At 47.5% G+C, this 18,228-nt stretch overlaps 1 protein-coding gene across 3 annotated transcripts in view; it reads left to right on the top strand.

The window, feature by feature from the left end:
* Window positions 1-1,150: 1,150 nt before the first annotated feature.
* Window positions 1,151-18,228, top strand: part of LOC129146187 (zinc finger protein 39-like) — a 136,333-nt gene continuing 119,255 nt past the window's right edge. The window contains exons 1-4 of one of the 3 annotated variants that reach the window (XM_054697735.1): window positions 1,151-1,171; window positions 2,010-2,245; window positions 10,298-10,463; window positions 10,709-10,801. In XM_054697735.1, the coding sequence (XP_054553710.1) occupies window positions 2,231-2,245; window positions 10,298-10,463; window positions 10,709-10,801 (274 nt within the window). In that variant the 5' untranslated portion in view covers window positions 1,151-1,171; window positions 2,010-2,230. Of the gene's footprint in view, window positions 1,172-2,009; window positions 2,246-10,297; window positions 10,464-10,708; window positions 10,802-13,223; window positions 15,192-18,228 lie in introns of those variants that run through there. The other 2 variants (XM_054697734.1, XM_054697733.1) reach the window with 2 other exon arrangements.

The following is an 18,228-nucleotide window of genomic DNA, read 5'->3' as shown; positions in this document are numbered from 1 at the left end:
GGAAAGAAAATACTGTTAGATGAGGAATGTGAAATTCCTTGCTTAGTACCCCCTGAGAGCTAGCCAATCAGGAAGAGAGACTGAAATTTTAACATAATGAGAGAGAAAAAGTATATATTGCCAATGTAATATCCCATACCGGCTCATCTTGGTCCCTCCCATGTACTTTATACCTGGGAGTCTTTCTTTGTCTTTTTTCTTCCTAAATAAACTTTTCTTTCAAAGACAAGATTTGTCTCTCTCTGCTTACTTACTCCAAAAGTCTGTGAATTCCTTTCTACGGTTTCACGAGACAAGAACTCGTGGTAAAGTGGCAGCAGTTGTTACACACGCCAGCATCAATGGTAGTAATGGAGCCATGAATATTATTGGACGTTGTTGCAAAAGAAATCTTCACAAGCCATGTGATGAAGGAGCAGGTGAGCTTTTCATAACAGCGTGGAATTCTTGTGCATTCACATTAGCTAAGCAAAGCATCTTCATGTTGAACACCAACTCTGTGATCCAGATATCAGAAGGTCAAGATGCTTCTTAAATACCTGAATCTTGATTTTGATGAAATGTATCTTAGTATCTGAATGTCTTATTTACACTATATGTGAACTTCTTCTGTGTATTTTTTCAATTAATTCATACAAGAGCTGAGGTGCAGGCCAAAGGTGTGTGTTTGTGTGAGAGAGACAGAGAGAGGATTCACCAGAGACAAAGTGGGGAGAACAGGCAGAGAGAAATATGCTGCTGAGGGGAGCAGTGGGCCTTACAGGAGAGGTCTGCCATGCCCTGTGGAGGGGGCATATAGCTTCTGAGTCAGCGCGGTGCTTAACCCCTTCAGCCCCAGCGCGGCCCTGTTGAGCTCTCTTCCCTCAGAGCCCTAAACCCTTTATGGGCCCCACAGTTTTCACTGGCCTTGCCCACCTGCGGGTTCTCCTCAACCTCCACTCCTCCCACTTCCAGGCCTCAACCCCACCCCGACGATGGCCCAACGGGCTGCGCAAGGGGTTGTGGGAAATGTATTCTCCAGCCCCGGTGGTTCCGCGGAGGTTTCTGGGCGGGGCTTCCGCGATATGCGCAGGCGCGGCCCCGCCCCCATCCGTTCGAACGTTCTGGCGCGTCCGCGAGCGCTGGGGCGCCCCGAGGTGAGCGCGGTTTTGTTCCGGGAGGCCGGGCTCAGGTGAGCGGAGACGCTGGGGGTTGGGGGGTGGGGGCGCGGGCGAGCGGGGGCCCTGGCCGCGTGGAGTCGGGCGCTTTGGAGCCGATTCCCCCCGGAGTGCGCGTGGGGGCGGGGCAGGGCCGTTTGGGAGAACGTCCCGGCCTTTCCGGGGTGTCCCTGGCGCGGCACCGGCCCTGACCCTGGATGCTGCCAGGATCTTCCCGGGGCGGGGACGGGTCCCAGAGGCGGGGGCCTGGGGAAGCGCGGGTCCGCCTGTGCGCATGCGCGCTGACTCCTCTGGACCCACCAAAAGTCGGGCGGTGAGGGAGGGGAGAGCCAGGCTGTGTTTCTGGGTGGGGGGGTATTGAAACCCGGGGCCAGATTCACGGACCCAAGGTGGGCGGGTGATGTCGCGCGGGTTGCCAGGGGGAGGCGGCCCCTGTGGGGGAAGGGAGGTTGGCGGGAAACTGGGTTTGCAGGGCGGGGGGTGCGGGGGGGGGAGTTGGGGGTTAGTTCCTGGGGCTTTAGAGGCTTGTTGTCTGAATTTCGGGTGCGCATCACGTTCCTGCCCCCAGGCGGCGTCCTGCTGGCTGCTGCATTCTGGCCTCCAGCCTGGATGTGCGCACCCCGGGGGACTTTGTCCCTCTTGGGGTGTCCACGTAGCAGAGGGCGGGAGGCAGCGCAGAGCCACTGCTGGGGTGTCCTGGCAGAACAGTGCATTTGGGGCGTTGTCTCGTTGGAAATCGTGGCCACACTCTGAAGTGACTCATCAGCTTTGAGACTGTTGTTCTTGTGTCACTGTTGATCAGGCAGTGGGACATGTCACCTTTTACTAAGTTATGGTGAACCGTCAACCCAGGTTCTGCCGCTCATGGACTCGCGGGGCCTCTCCTGCCCCTTCTAGAAGTGTCACACGGCCGTCACCCGCAGTGACTCTCTGGTGTCTCCAGGCAGCGTGTGGCGGGCTCTGGACAGGAGACTCCAGGACCCTGTGCAGCTGCCTCCATCCTCTGTGCTGGACCCCATCGCCCCTCCCAATGCCGCCTCCAGAGCCCTTGCACGTCTGTGAGAGCAGCGACAATGGACCAATCTCTGGTGAGTGACATGTTTGCTTCTGCTCGCTGTGCATTGACTTTATGCGAGTTCGTCAACAGACATGTAAATTAGAAACATAGTTTTCTCCAGGGACACATTCCTCACCAGAGAAACGTGTGGCGTAGATCCTGGCACGTCACATGTCCAGCATGCGTGAAGATTGGGCTCTGCCCTGGTGCTCACGCAGCACAGTCAGAGTCTGTACCTGGGTCGCAGATGATGACGCTGAAGGTGTGGACTGTGGCTCTTCACCCCGCTGGACAGAAACACTTCCCAGCTCTGCGCTGGTCAGGTGAGGGGTGAGGGAGGAGGGGGAGGATGGGGCCTGAGGACCTGAGTGCAGAATGGGGGTGAAGGAGCCACATGTCTATTAAAAAGGACAACTGATTTTTTTTCAAGATTTGTTTATTTATTTATACATGCACTGGGTACAGTCAGAAGCGCAGGAGGGTGAGAGAATTCACCAGAGCCAGAGAGGGGAGCAGAGCAGGCAGAAGGACCGAAGTACACTGCTGAGGGAAGCAGTGGGCAGCAGGAGAGGTCTTCGCGCCATGTTGGACCCTCACTGGCGATCGAACTGGCGCTGCAGAGTTTGATCACAACCTGCTTCACAACCCAACGCTCAACCCCGTGCGTCCCCCCAGGAGGCCCCAACTGAATTTTTAAGGTTTCTGTGCAGTAGCTAAAATCATATACCATGATCTACACAACTCTCGGAGCCTTTCATGCAGGCATCAGTCTTGGCATGTGTGCCGTTGAGTCCAATGGGGGATCCTTACATACCTGCCCCTGCCTTTCTCTCAGGTGGCCTGCAAACCGAAGGTGCCCAGTAGACTCTTCAGAGTCCTTTTTTTCTGGCCGTTGTTTCCACTGCTCCTGTGCATTTCTCCTTGGTGTGGTCTGAATGCATTTCTAGTGACACTCGCTACACCCTAAGTTGCTCTCCAGTCCAGTTACACTCTCCAAAAGTTCCTGCCATGTTTGAGCACACCATGTGTGACCTTTGGAAAATTTCATTTTTTTTAATTGTTTTAAAGCTTCTTATACTTTTTTCTTATTCTTTTACTTATTTTTCCTCCTTGATCTGTCATTGACATGTGTAGCACAAAAAGCCTTCTGCTGAAATAGTTGCCAGTTTTTTCCTACAATCCTAATGGGTCTTGCCCTACCCCTAGTTTCCCTCTCTATCAAACCACCCTCTCCCATCCCCCGTCTGCCTCCCTCCCTAACTTCTCCACCCATTCCCCTGTTCGCTCTGGTGGTCACCTTTACCTTCAAATGACCCTGTTCAAGTTTTATTCAAGTATTTTGTCTGTAAATGTTTTTTGGGTATTTTCCACAGATGAGTGAAGCCATCTCATATGTGTCTTTACTTTTTGGCTTATTTCACTCAAGAATAGCACCTCCCGGGACCTCCCTGGTGGCACAAGGGGTTGAGATGCAACCGATGGGGCTGTCTGTAGTCTCTGCAGCACAAGTTCCATCCTCCGGCCAGCCAGGGAGCTACCCACATGGCGCAGCAGACCTGACTGCCCTGCTGTGTCCCTTGGCAGTGTATTTGGTCTGTCTGCCTGTTCTGTTCCCTGCTCTGTCTCTGGTGAATCCTCTCACCTTCCTCCCCCGCACCTCTGGCCTGTACCGCAGCTCCTGTGTGCATAAAAAAATAAATCTTTAAAAAAAAATATCACCTTCTTGCCCACACATTTTATCCTCAGTGTGGCCCTTTGCTCCTTCCTCACAACCCTGCAATGCTCCCCTGTGTGTGCTCCACCCTTCCTGCCCTGCCTCTGCTGAAGGGATGTAGATTGGGCCATGACTGGGCAGTTGGAAACACAGCTGCTCTGCTCCCAGGTGGGATAAATCTTTTTGTGTTTGCTTTTTCCCATGAGGATAATGTGTAGAAGTATTGCAGATGATACGGAATTTCCGTTTTTATTTCCTTAAGAAACCACTGCACCCTCATCCACAGGGTCTGTTCCGACTGTCATGGCCACCAGCCGTGGGTGAGAGCTCCCTTTTCTCTGCGCCCTCTCCAGCATTGTTCATTCCATGTTTGTTTGTTTTTTTTTTTCAGTGTTTCACTTTTTTAAATACTATTTTACATATTTTTACATCATTTTCATTTTTGCACAGTGTAATCATTTACATCTTCGTTATAGTCCCCATAAAATTCACATCCCTCACCCCCCGTTTTGTATAAATCCATTCTTTTTCATTTGGGCCTTCTCAGGGGTGAGGTGGCTTCTAAGTGTGCTTTTAATTTACATTTCTCTTAAAATAAGTTAAGGTGAACATTCCTATTGTCTGTAGGATGTCAGAATTCCCTCTCTAGAGAAGAGTGTATGTAGTTCCTTTGTCCATTTTTTAATTAAGATTTATTAATTTATGCATACAAGAACTGGGGTACAGGTGAGAGGTGCAGAGGGTGAGAGGATTTACCAGAGACAGAGTGGGGAGCAGAACAGGCAGACTTACTGAAACACACTGCTGAGGGGAGCAGTGGGGAGTCAGGAGAGGCCTGCTGCTCCATGCGGGTTGCTCCCTGCTTGCCAGGGATTGAACTTGTGCTGAAGAGGCTGTGGAGAGCTTCATAGGCTGCGTCCCAACCCCTTGTGTCACCAGGGAGGCCCCCCTTTGTCCATTTTTAATTGAGTCATCAGTTGGTTTCTCACATTATTTGGGGATGTTATAAATTTTGGAATGAACCCCTTGTCACATGTGTGGCATGCAGATTCTTTTTCTGTTCTATAGACTACCTTTCAGTTTTGGGGCTGGTTTCTTTTAAGGTATGAAAGCTTTTGGGTTTAGTGGTGTCCCACTTGTTGATATTTGCTTTTGTTTCCCTGGGTGTTGGGGTTGTGTTGCCTACTGCACTTTGGGGCATCTGTCCTTAGTGTGTCCCTATATTTTCTGTCAATTACATCACCAAATATTTAATCCATTTGGAATTTTATAGATGGATTTATTTTTTCCATATAAGACCTGGGTACAGGCCAGACATGTGGTGGGTGAGAGGATTGACCAGAGACAGAGTGGGGAACAGAACAGGCAGATCTGGTGAAATACACTACTAAGGGGAACAGCAAGGAGACAGGAGAGGTCAGGTGTGCTGTGTGCGTGATTTCCCTGACTGGGGATCGAACTCATGCTGCAGGGGCTGTGGATAGCTTCATAGTGCTTTGCCTTTACCCCTTGCTTCACCAGGGAGTCTCCATGTTGCTGTATTAAGTCGGTTGGAATTTTTTGAGGATTTTCGCTTCTCTATTCTTTGGTGGTGTTGGTCTTTTTTTCCCTTTTATGCTGTCTTTTTTGGGAGGGATCAGGGCAATGTTGACCTCGTCGTATGTGTTGGTGAGTTTTCCTCCATCTTTATTGTTTTGGAAGATGCAAATTTCTTTGTATTTGCTTCTGTCATGGTCTCTCTGATGATTTATTTTCTGTGTCCCTGAATGCTTGAGTATCTTGTGCTCCTGAATGTAGCTAGTCCCTGTGTTCCGATCTGGTCTCCCGTCTTCAGTCTGCACTTCTGAGTGAGTCATTCAACTGTGTTTTGCCATTTCTGCCAGTTACACTTGAGTATGGGCCTCCTGCCCAGGCCTAGTACCACAGGCTTGGCTCCCACCTGACTGCGCCTGTAGCCGTCCCGATGGTACCTGCCGCGCATGCAACATGCAAACCTTGTCCTGTGTTGTGCCCTTCTGTGTGGAATTAGATCCTTCTCAGCCCAGGTCTCCCGCCACCAGAAAGGGATTTCTCTGTTCCAGAGTTTAGTCTCAGCCAATGCAAGTTACTCTTCAATATTACCTGATATCTTAATGGTTGCTAACAACAGCACTGCCGTGCGTGTGTGTGTGCGTGCGTGTGTGTGTGTGTGTGTGTGTGTTCACTTTCTTTCACATTACAGATCTCATTCTTGGCCAAACCTGATGGATGTGTTTTCTCAGTGATGAGGTTGCTCCCTTTTCTGCCTCCAACTGGCCAGTGTGTGGTGTCACCTCAGAGTTCAGGGGGAGAAAGTACTCAGGGGTCAGAGAGACACGTTGGAACAAGGGTCATGACACATACACTCGCTGAGTAAAACCAGGTAGCGCAGATGTTCATCATTTGACCTTTGGTTGTTGGGAGTTTATGTCAGTGATGCTCAATGTAGTTTTTATAGAGGCATGATTTATTTATTTATTTGTTTGTTTGTTTTTTTGTTTATACATGCACTGGGTACAGTCAGAAGCGCGGGAGGGTGAGAGAATTCACCAGAGCCAGAGCGGGGAGCAGAACAGGCAGACTGACGAAGTACACTGCTGAGGGGAGCAGCGGGCTGCAGGAGAGGTCTGCGCGCCATGTGGGACCCTCCTCCTGTGGCCGGGGAGCAGCCGGGGATCAAACCGGCGCGACAGAGGCCGCGGGCAGCTTCGCAACCCAGCGCTCAACCGCTGAGCCACCGGGGAGGCCCCAATGTAGTTTTTAATAAAGAGCTTCAGGTTTCTGTTATCGAGTCTAGAGTATAGTAGGTGTGTTTGCATTTGTCATACGTATGATTCTTGCTGAAGTTACGGTTAATGGTAGATTCTTTTAATTTTGATAGATGTTTATTGAATATTGGTAGAATGAATATATTTTGCAACCTAATTTTACCAGATCTTCTGTCACCTGTGACCATGCAAGTGTTTCATTTTATAAAACTTTGCATTGTGGGGAGCAGCAGTGGCTGCTCTTCTGCCCAGCATGACTGTTGCTTCTTTTTCTCCTTTTCCTAGTAAACGCCCTCCATTCATTCATTCATTCATTCATTCATTCATTTCTTAAAAGATGAACTTATTTATGCATACAAAAACTGGGGTATGGGCCAGAGGTGTGGGAGTGGGGAGGATTCACCAGAGACAGAGTGGGGAGCAGAACAGGCAAATCATTGAAATACACTGCTGAGGGGAGCAGTGGGTGAGTCAGGAGAGTTCTGCCATGCCATGTGGTTAGCTCTCTGGCTGGGGATTGAACTCGTGCTGCTGTGGCTGCGGGACAGCTCCGTAGGTAGTGTCTTTACCTTTGAGCCACCAGGAAAGTCCCTGACCCTTTATTTAAATGTAAAATAAAAAGTCTCCTTTTGTTGTTATTGCATGTGGTGTTCTTTGGCTTTTAGTATCTGAGAGTGTTATACAGCCATCACCACCTTCCAGATTTTTTTCATTTCCCAGTAATAAAATACTGTACTCATTAAATTCTCGCTCCCAAATGCTCTGTCCCTCAGCCCCTGTGTCCACTGCTTACTTTGTGTTTTCAAGAGTTTGACAACTCAGACCTGTATGAACGGAGTCTTATCTTGTTTTCTTGGTGAATCTCTTATTTTATTGCATTAACTGTTTTGTCATTTCATAGGTATCGTACAGGAGTGATTCATATTGTAGTGTGTCATTGTTTAGTTCCATTGTGAGGCTCATTAATATTCTCTTATGTGTATCTACCAGTCTTATTTATCCATTAATCCATCACCTGGGGCTTGGGTTGATTTTGCTTTGGGCTGTAATGACTGGTGGTGTAATGACTGTAGGTGAGCAAACATCTCTGCCCGTCCTTGCTGTCCCTGCTATTGGTGAACACCCCGGGGTGGGGTGGGTCTTCCTGTCATTCTGAGTTCCCTTTTCCCAAGAATCACCTTCCTGTCTTCCCTCCTGGCTGCATCATTTATGTTTGCCCCAACAGTGCGCAAGGGAGCCAGGTCCCAATTTTTGCCAGTACTTGTTCTTTTCTTTCTTTTTAAATCATTGTGATCCCAGCGGATGTAAAATCTCATCTCTTGTACTTCTCATTCATTTTTCCTTCGTGACTGATCATATTGAGCACGTTCATGTGTTAGGTACTGCTTGGGTATGTGATTTGCAGAACTGTGTATTCCAGTCCTTTACTCATTGCTGCACATTTCCATTTTGAACAGGGTTGAAAGCGCAAGGGAAGTGTATTGTCTCATTTCATCATATGGTGCTTTTATGCCATCCTGAACCCACTCCTGCTGGGAGGTCCCGTATGTTTCTGTGCATAGAAATGAGCCATCCACCTCTCTCTGCTGTTGTTTCATTTCTTGTATTAGTGTTTTAATCAATGAGCCTGTAAATAAATGCATTTTTGTTTTCGTAGAACTGGGATGTGCCGAGTTACCTTGCGAGAGTTGCTGTCAGTGCAGCAGGCTCGTAGTGTCCTGGATGCTGTTGTGTCTTTGCATTTGTTTAATTCATTGTTTAACCCTCCAGGTTTCTTTATTCCAGGAGTCTCTGCCCTTGGTTCCGCTACATGCATTGCTTACTGTTTTGTCATTTCACTGGCAGCATACAGGATCTCCTGTGTGTGTGAACACGGGTGTGTGTTATACTCATAGTCTGCTCACTGGGTTTTCCTTTCCAGAGTCGCTTTACTGTGGCTTTCATTAGTTTTCCAAGAATGAATTATCACTAGTTATGACCATTTTTGTGTATGTTGTCTTTTTTGTTGTTACGTAGCGTCACTCGAACCCATTGTGAATAGGGGACACTGAGCATCTTTGTTAGTCCTCCTCTCACTGTGAATGTTGATGTTGCCTGTGGCTGTGTCAAGGACTTGTTTTGTGTTGAGGAAAAATCCTCTGAATCCTTTTTTATCTATTACAAATAGAAATTTATTTTAATGGGTTACTATTCAATATGTATGTGGAGGTATAGGATTTACTACACAGGAAATGAAATGATGGAATAAATTTACAAATTTCTTAAGATGTTTGTTTTCTTATACTTAGTGTCTTATTTTTCAAAACTCTTTCATTGCTTGATCTATTTTTTTTTCTTTCTCCAAAAGAAATATTTGTCTCTTCTAGTTGTTTTTCCTCTTCTTTTGATACCTTTTGTTCTGGTCACCGTGTTCTCCCCTACGGTGATGAAAACTATCAATAATACCCTGGAGATTACAAATTCTTTTTTTTTTCTTTAATATTTATTTTATGTATGCATATAAATGCTCAAGTGTAGGCCACAGGTGCAGGGGGTGAGAGGATTCACAGGAGACAGAGTGGGGAGAAGAACAGGCAGACTGAAATACACTGCTGAGGGGAGCAGCGGGGAGACAGGAGAGATCTGCTGCCTCTTGTAAATAGCTCCCTGGTTGGGGATCGAATTCATGTTGCAGTGGCTCCTGATAACTTCACAGTGCTGAGACTTAATCTCTTGTGCCACCAGGGAGGCCCTGATTCCCAAATTTCTGTTCTCAGTTTAGAGTTCCTGATTTATCAGACACATGTCCAGTTTTGTGTGGAATACGAGTAGACACTAGAGTGTTACAGTGTAACTACCAGCCCGTAATGCAGACAGCATATTAGGAAAACATTCCTCGTACCTCAGCCACCAAGTTATTACCGAGTTCTCCTCCCCTTTGTCCTTCCATTTTAGAAGTGATGACCTGTTCTGTCTTCTTCTGACTCTGTCAGCTGAAATCTTTTCTTAAAAAAATATTTTATATATATTTTACATCATTTTTCATTTTTGAACAATGTATGAATTTTCATCTTGGTTATAGTCCCCATACATCCCACCCCCCCTATTTTGACCCTAATCCCTCCACCCCTCCACTCGCCCATAGTGTGTGTCTGGTTTATACTTGCTTGTAGTTGAACATCTCTTACCTGTGCCTTTTCCCCCCTCATTGCTTGAACATTCTGGTTTCGGGTTCAGTTTTTGTTTACTGTGAGTTGGAGATACCAAGCTTTGAGGTCACAGGAGTAAAATATTGGCACAAAGTTTCACGTGCTTTTCATTTGTTATGAAGCTCCTTTAGCACATGATTCCGGGTGTATGTCTGTTACACCTGCCAGCCAGGCTCTCAGCTCCTCAAGGAGCAAATTTTATTCATCCTTTTATTCTTACAATCATAGACATGCTATGTCTATGTCTTATTTATACAATAAGCTATAGTTCTAATTTTAGGACCGAACGGGTGAATGTAGAGGCGAGGCTCTTTCAACTGTGAATTCTATACATCCTATACAGGACCAAAGAACCACAAAATAAGATGTGTTTGCACTTGCTCTGTCTGACCCAGGCTGCCGGCCCTGAGATGAGGAGAAATGTTCCCTCAGAGGGGACAGTGTCATTTGAAGACGAGGCTGTGAACTTCACGTGGCAGGAGTGGCAGTACCTAAGTGAAGCTCAGAGGACCCTGTACTGGAATGTGATGATGGAGACCTGCAGTCACCTGGTGTCCCTAGGTGAGGAAGCTCCAGTGTAACACTCTAGTGCAATGCTGTCTTCTGCACTGATAAGTGTGCGCTTGCTTATGAAACTGAGTGTTGGTGAGGTTGAACATGGCAGGCAGTGTACATTGTGGTTGTTTTGGTTTTCGTTTGGAAAGATTCAGATTGGCCTCTTTTGCACAGCTCTTCACACTGCATTTGTTAGTTTTCAAAGACTGAAGTTGAACTTTATCAAAGACCAACGCTGTTTCTCATCACAGGGCACTGTGTTACCGATCCTGAGGAGAGCATCAGGTCGGAGCAGGGATTACAGTCGTGGTCTGTGGACGATCCCCCAAACCAGGACCTCTCAGGTCAGTCAGTGCTTGCCAGGTCGGGAGGCTGAGAGGAGGCTGGGAGTGTGGCCAGTGATATTGGCCACACTGAGGTTCTTTTCCAATGTCCAACCTTGGACAGTGTGTCTGCAAATATCAAACTGATTCTTTATTCAGTTCCCAAATATTCTCTCTGGTGAATTTCGTCCTGCTCTTTTAATAATGGTTGTCTATGTTCTTAAACCAGTATGTAGTCCCTGATACTGTGGGGATTATTCTGCAGTAATCACATTTCTCTGTTCTCTCTCTTAGTGTATTCTTTTCTTTTTTTTATTTTTAAAGAGGCATGTATTTTTACTTATTTATTTATTTATTTGTTTGTTTGTTTGTTTGCACATGCATTGGGTACAGTCAGAAGCGCGGGAGGGTGAGAGAATTCACCAGAGCCAGAGCAGGTTGCAGAGCAGGCAGAGGGACCAAAATACACTGCTGAGGGGAGCAGCGGGTGGCAGGAGAGGTCTGCGCGCCATGCGGGACCCTCCTCCGGTGGCCGGGGAGCAGCCAGGGATAGAACCGGCGCCGCAGAGGCCGCGGGCAGCTTTGCAACCCAGCACTCCACCGCTGCGCCACCGGGGAGGCCCCTCTCTTAGTGTATTCTCATAGACTGTTTTCTTTAGGTACCTGTTCAGGAATTTTTTTATTCTGTGTGTTCATGGGAAGTTTAGCCAGTGGTAAATTTTCTATGAGAGGGGAGAGCAACAGTACTCACATAAATGATCTTTACTTTCTGAAGTTATACACTCTGTGAGGAAAGAATATATAATAAATACATTTATTAATAGAGAGGTAAAGCCACAGAGGATGTTTGACCAGCATGAGTGAAACAAAGTGGAGGATGTTGTTTTTGTGTGTGTGCTCCATACACATCATTATAGAGATTAATTCTTTTCTTTCAGAGCTCAGGTGAGGTGAATGGCTTGCACTGACATGTCATATCTATAGTTCCCTCTGCAGTCTGGGCTAGAGGCTGTGTATTGCTATTGGAGATGTCACTTTGCAGGTGACTAACTCAAAAGGAATAGAGCGGCGTTGACTGGAGATTTATTTAGAACATGAGTAGTGTTCCTGGGGCAAGCCTTGTGACCACCCACATAGTAATTGTGAGGTTAAGGAGGAACCAGAAATTGTTTAGTGTGTGAAGGGATGTTCTGTGACATGAGAGGGGGAACCTGAGGTGATGGTTTCTAAAGCCATGGCACCAAGAGTTTCAAGTTGGGGGCTCATACCTTGGGGAATAGTGCGACCTGTGCAATTCCACATTCTCTTGGGAATCGTTGGGAGGAAAGTAAAGGAATCAATGACAGTGTGATTTAGCTGAGAGTCACACATGACATAAAAACTGGAGCTGCTATGAACTAAGCAGAAACACAGGTTCCAGGGAGTGCGTTGAGAACACCAGGGTGTTGCTCTCAGAAGGATGTGGGAAAATACTTTAACACTGATAGCCACAGGCTGGATGCAGAACCTTTTTCCTATTGCTCAGCAGGAACGTGGGACACAATGATGAGGCGGAGTTTGCTGCATGTATTAGGATTCTGAGCCTTATGTGATATGATATCTAAATAAGAACTGACAGGTATCTGTTGTGGAGGGATGTGCATGCCTCTGAGAACCTCTGCAGGTGACCGTGGCCAGGGCCGGGGTCAAAAGAAAAACTAAGGAAATGGAGAAGCAGAGTCCTTGTGTCTCAGCAGGCTTCTTGCTTAAAGTGCCTGGGCAATGACTGTGTCACTCGGTCCACAGGTTTCTGGGAAAGCCATGGCCTCTGCAGGGCTTGGTTATTCAGAAAGTACCCTCAAGAGCTGCACAGGGTCAGTCTAAGAAAGAAGGTGTGTAGGATCTATGTTGGGTGAAATGCTTCTGGTTGAAATCAACAACTCTAGTTAAAGGACTATTTTCACCAAATTTTTATGATTTATAAAGCCATTATGAAATTAGTTTTACTGCTTTGTTATCCTGGTTTGGCATTAGAAAATCTGTTAATTGGGGCCTCCCTGGAGACCTAGGGATTAAGTCTCTTAGCTCTCACTATTATGGCCTGAGTTTGATCCACTGTGAAGGAGCTCACCCACTTTGGCACAGCAGACCTCTCCTGTCTCACCTGCTGCTCCCCTCAACAGTGTATTTCAGTCAGTCTGCCTGTTCTGTTCAAAACACTGTCTCCATGCTCCCCTACAGCACCCCCACTCCTGCACTTCTGGACTACACCCCAGATCTTCTATGCTAAAATAAAAAAATACCAAAAATCTATTCTCCCCATAATTTGCTATGGGCAAAAAGCATGAATCAGAAAATCAATACCTGTAAATTGTGTTGAAATACAGGAGCTTTTGTGCCACTTAGTAGTATTCACACAAAATGCTTCCTTTTTAGAGACATGGTCATTTTTATCTCATTTTAGATGTCCATACTGTGGATCACCTGACTCAGGACAGCCCTGCAAATCAGGGCAGACATGTGTGGCATGTCCCTACCGCCAGCAGCAAAATACCATCCGACGAGAGAGCTGACTTAATGGAAAAAAGCAATTTGGACTCAATTCATTGTTTGAACCATAGTATCAAAAATGAAAAAAATTCAGCGATGATGCCTGAGTACTTTACTATACATAGGACCATGATGATCCCTGGTGAGCCTCATGAAGAGCATGCTGGAGAGAACGAGGAGGTCTTTAGTAGAATGAGGGAACCCATCAAGTATCCTGAGCACCTTAGTCACCAGGTGATTCAGAACTTTCAAGAGCCTTTTGAATTTCGTGAACAAGGAAAAGTTGTGAGTGAAGAAACAATATTTACACCTAGAGGAGCCCTTCCAGAAGGGGCTGCCCGTAAATGCAATGAGTGCAGGGACACCCGTGATGAGGTACCTTTCGTTGTCCAAGACAGAACCCAAGGAGAACAGACTCGCTGCAGTTGTAATGAAAAGGGGAGAGCTGCGGAGATGACTCCAGTGCATTTGAATCCTCCTAGGTATGTTGAACATGAGCAGCAGGAATTTTATGAAAGTGGGGCCAGACTCAGCAACACATTTCACACCTATCCACGTGAGAGTACCCAGTTGGGACAGAATAATTTTGGATATAAGAGATATGGTGAAGCGGCCTCTAAAACCTCTGTTCTGACTGAACATCAGAAAACACAAGCAGACGATCAACCTGATGAGTGTGGGGGGCACCTCTGAGATTTCCTTCCAGAGGGGATACCAGAGAAATCTCACTGCAGTGAAGTTGTTTGGCTCTAACGATTATGTGAAAACTTACTCATGGAAGACTGCCCTCACTTTACATCCACAGTCTCAAAAGGGAGTGAAGTGCTACCCGTGTCAGATATGTAAGAAAACTTTCAGGTGGAAAACTACTTTTAGTGTCCATCAGAGAACTCATACAAGGGAGAAATCCTATGAATGTCAGGCGTGCAGGAAAGTGTTCTCCTGTAAGTCAGTTCTTGTTCTACATGAGAGGACTCACACTGGAGAGAAATGCTATGAATGTAAAGGGTGTGGGAAAACTTTTTCCAGGAAGTCTCACCTTACTGAGCATCAGAGAATTCACACTGGAGAGAATCCCTATGAATGTCAAGAGCATACGAAGACGTTCCCCTGGAAATCATCCCTCCCTCACCATCAGAGACGTCACACAGGCGAGAAACCCTATAAATGTGAAGGGTGTGGGAAAGCTTTTTCCAGTAAGTCTTACCTCAATGAGCATCAGAGAATTCACACTGGAGAGAAGCCTTATGAATGTGAAGAGTGTAGGACGATTTTCTCCTGCAGATCATCCCTCAGTAACCATCAGAGAAGTCACACTGGAGGGAAGCCTTATGAATGTCAAGAGTGTAGGAAGACTTTCCACTGGAGACCATCCCTCATTCACCATCAGAGAAGTCACACTAGAGAGAAACACTATGAATGCCAAGCATGTAGGAAAGTGTTTTCCTGTAAGTTAGTTCTTGTTCTACATAAGAGGACTCACACTGGAGAGAAACCCAATGATTGTGAAGAGTGTGGGAAAGCTTTGTCTAGAAAGTCATTCCTCAGTCAACATCATAGAAGTCACACTGGAGAGAAACCCTATGAATGTGAAGGGTGTGGGAAAGCTTTTTCCAGTAAGTCTTACCTCAGGGAGCATCAGAGAATTCACACTGGAGAGAAGCCTTATGAATGTCAAGATTGTGGGAAGACTTTCCCCTAGAAATCATCCCTAAGTTACCACCAGAGAAGTCACACTGGAGAGAAACCCTATGATTGTGAAGGGTGTGGGAAAGCTTTTTCCAGTAAGTCTTCCCTCAAGGAGCATCAGAGAATTCACACTGGAGAGAAACCCTATGATTGTGAAGGGTGTGGGAAAGCTTTTTCTAGTAAGGCACACTTCATTAGACATCAGAGAATTCACACTGGAGAGAAACCCTATGAATGTGAAGGGTGTGGGAAAGCTTTTTCCAGTAAGTCTTCCCTCAAGGAGCATCAGAGAATTCACACAGGAGAGAAACCCTATGATTGTGAAGGGTGTGGGAAAGCTTTTTCTAGTAAGGCACACCTCATTAGACATCAGAGAATTCACAGTGGAGAGAAACCCTATGAATGTGAAGGGTGTGGGAAAGCTTTTTCCAGTAAGTCAAACCTCATTAGACATCAGAAAAGTCACACTGGAGAGAAACCCTATGAGTGTCATGAGTGTGGGAAGACTTTCTGCCAGAAAACATCCCTCAGTATACATCAGAGAAGTCACACTAGAGAGAAGCCTTATGAGTGTCAAGAGTGTGGGAAATTTTTTTCCAGTAAGCACGCTCTCACTGGACATCAGAGATGTCACTGGACAAAATCCCTATGATTGTGAAGAATGTGGGAAAACTTCAGGAAGTCAGCTTTCACTTGGCATGACAAAATCCACACTGGATGGAAATGCTGTGAATGTCAAGAGTGGACAGGCAGGCCTCCCCTGGTGGTGCAGGTGGTTGAGCGCAGCGCTGTGAAGCTGTCCGTGGCCTTTGCGGTAGGAGTTTGATTCCCTGGCCGGCCAGGAGCAACCCCATGGTGCGGCAGACCTCTCCCTTCTGGCCCGCTGCGTGTATTTCAGCAGTGAATTTCAGTCTGCCTGCCTGTTCTGTTCCCCGCTCTGTCTCTGGTGCATCCTCTCACCCTCCCACACATCTGGCCTGTACCCAGATTCTGGTATGCTTGAATAAATAAAATATTTAAAAAAATATTCAAACGTAGGAGCTCAAACCACATCATTCAGTTGAGAGCAATGGGAACTGACATACAGTTTCACTCCTAATTGTGTGGAGTTACCCGGTTCACTCTTCTCCCAAGTTCATGCAGTGATGATGTCTCTGTTCCTGTTGCTGTTGCTTCTAGTATCCTCTTAAGTTCCTGGGCGATGCTATTCATGTCCATGGTAGCTGTCTGTCTACATGGCACTTTGCATGTTGCATGGGTAAGTGATCTCTCTGGGTTTTCTAACTTAGTCGTCACATTCTGTCCAGTATTCTAAGTCTCTGTGGTGCCCCCCGATGCTGGGATTGCTCACCAAAAAAATGTCCTTCTCTAGAAGGAAACGTTGAACTGTGTGCTATCGGCTGTAAGTTGAGGTCTGCAGATGTCTTTACCTACCTTTCATGATGAAGGTTTCTCGGGGCCTCCCTGGTGGCCTCAGGGTTAAGTCTCAGCGCTATTGCCTGCTCTGGCCAGGGTTTCAGCCCCAGCTAGGGAACCGCCCCACATATGCTAGAGGCCACAGCAGGCCTCTCCTGTGTCACCTGCTGCTCCAATTAGCCAGGTATTTCAGTGGTTCTGCCTGTTTGTCGCCACACTCAGTATCTGGTGAATCTTCTCACCCCCAAACCTCTGGCCTACACCCCAGTTCTACAAAATGAGGGAATTTTTTTGGAAGAATACTTCTGCATATAAGAACTGGGGTGCTAGCCAGAGGTATGAGGGGGTGAGAGGATTCTCCACAGAGAGAGCGGGGAGCACAACAGGCGGATCTACTGAAATCCACTGCTGAGGGGTCAGTGGGGAGACAGGAGAGGTCTACTGTGCCATGTGGGTCACCTCCCTTGCCAGGGATCGAATTTTTGTCTGCAGTACTGAGAACAGCTTCATAGTGCTGAGACTTTCACCCCTGCACCAACAGAGGCCCCTATATTATTTTTAAAGGAAAGGATTCTTGCCTTTTAATTTTTTGTTATTATATTGATGTTCATCTTTGGGCAATATTGGATTGCTCCCCTTCTGTATAATTCTTGCAAATGTCCTGTCCCCACTGTCCTTGTGACCCGTCACCCCAGGCCCTGGTACTCCTCCCTCCCATCTTGGGCCCTCTTCTGCCCCATCCCCTGCTGGCATCTCAGCTGTCATCTGTCTGCTAGTTTTGTCTTTTTCCCCCTGACATTTTCTTCATTTCCCTGTATTCCTCCTGGAGGTGATCAATGTAATCCAGTTCTTTTTCCTTCTCTCTTTGTTCTGAACATAACCCCTTCCGCCGTTACTGGCTGTGCCCTGAATGTGGTCTTTGTCTGAGTCAGTTCATACCTTGGGGTGAGTGGTCGGCGTGGAAGGTGGTGGCCGAGGAATTCCTTGATGTCACTCTTGCTACCCCCTTCCCCCAGCGGCCCTGAGCACCTTCTGGTGTGTTTCTTTGGCGCCGTGGTGATGCCGAGCTGAGAGTTTGTGCAGCAGGCCCGGAGTCTGAGGCCTCGGATGTGCTCTTCTTTGTTTCTTCTCTTTTGTGTGAAAGTAGTTCCGAGTGGAGCCCAGAGTTCCAGAAGAGCCAGACATTTACTCACAGGAGTAAAGACAAGAAAGCTCCCTGAGCAGAACGGTCCCAAGGGGTGGCCGCTGGGGCCAAGAAGCAGGGGCTCCCATGGCTGTGGCGGGCAGGGAGCAGGGGCTGGTCGTGGGGGTCTCTGTGGCGTGTCTCTTGCTGAGGGGCTTGGCCTGAGGGCTCTCCCGAGGCTCCGAGGCCCGCTGAGTTTGCCCCCGTTACTCGCCTGCATGTCCACACCTAGCCTCGGTCTGTGGGTTTGCAGTTGTGCCCTGTGTCGGCTCCGTGGCGTCCTCTCTGCAGGGCTGGGCTCGGGACCCGTCCATCGGGGATTGTTTCCCTGATCATGGATTTGGGACTTGGGCACCTGCTCCTCCCTGCCTGCACCCTCTATGCAGCTTCTTTCATCAAGAACATCTCTACAGCTAGAGCCCCTGTCCTGTGTTTCCAAGTCGGTGACTGACGGGGTGTCTGTCCCCTAACAGTATCTTCCCTGATTCAGGGGAAGGTACATTGGTCCCTTCAAACTCCACCTGGAGTGTTGGGGCCATGGGCCATATTCCTCAATGCACCATGGGAGGATGCTGAGGTTTTCACCCCCAGGCCGCAGGCTGCTTTCCACGATGCTGCAGGCTCCTAGGTG

Source organism: Talpa occidentalis, unplaced genomic scaffold, assembly GCF_014898055.3.
Source record: "Talpa occidentalis isolate TD23 unplaced genomic scaffold, MPIMG_talOcc4v2.1 talOcc4.18, whole genome shotgun sequence".
Lineage (NCBI taxonomy): Eukaryota > Metazoa > Chordata > Mammalia > Eulipotyphla > Talpidae > Talpa > Talpa occidentalis.
Note: the sequence above shows the minus strand (reverse complement) of the source record. Positions and strands in the feature narration are given on the sequence as shown.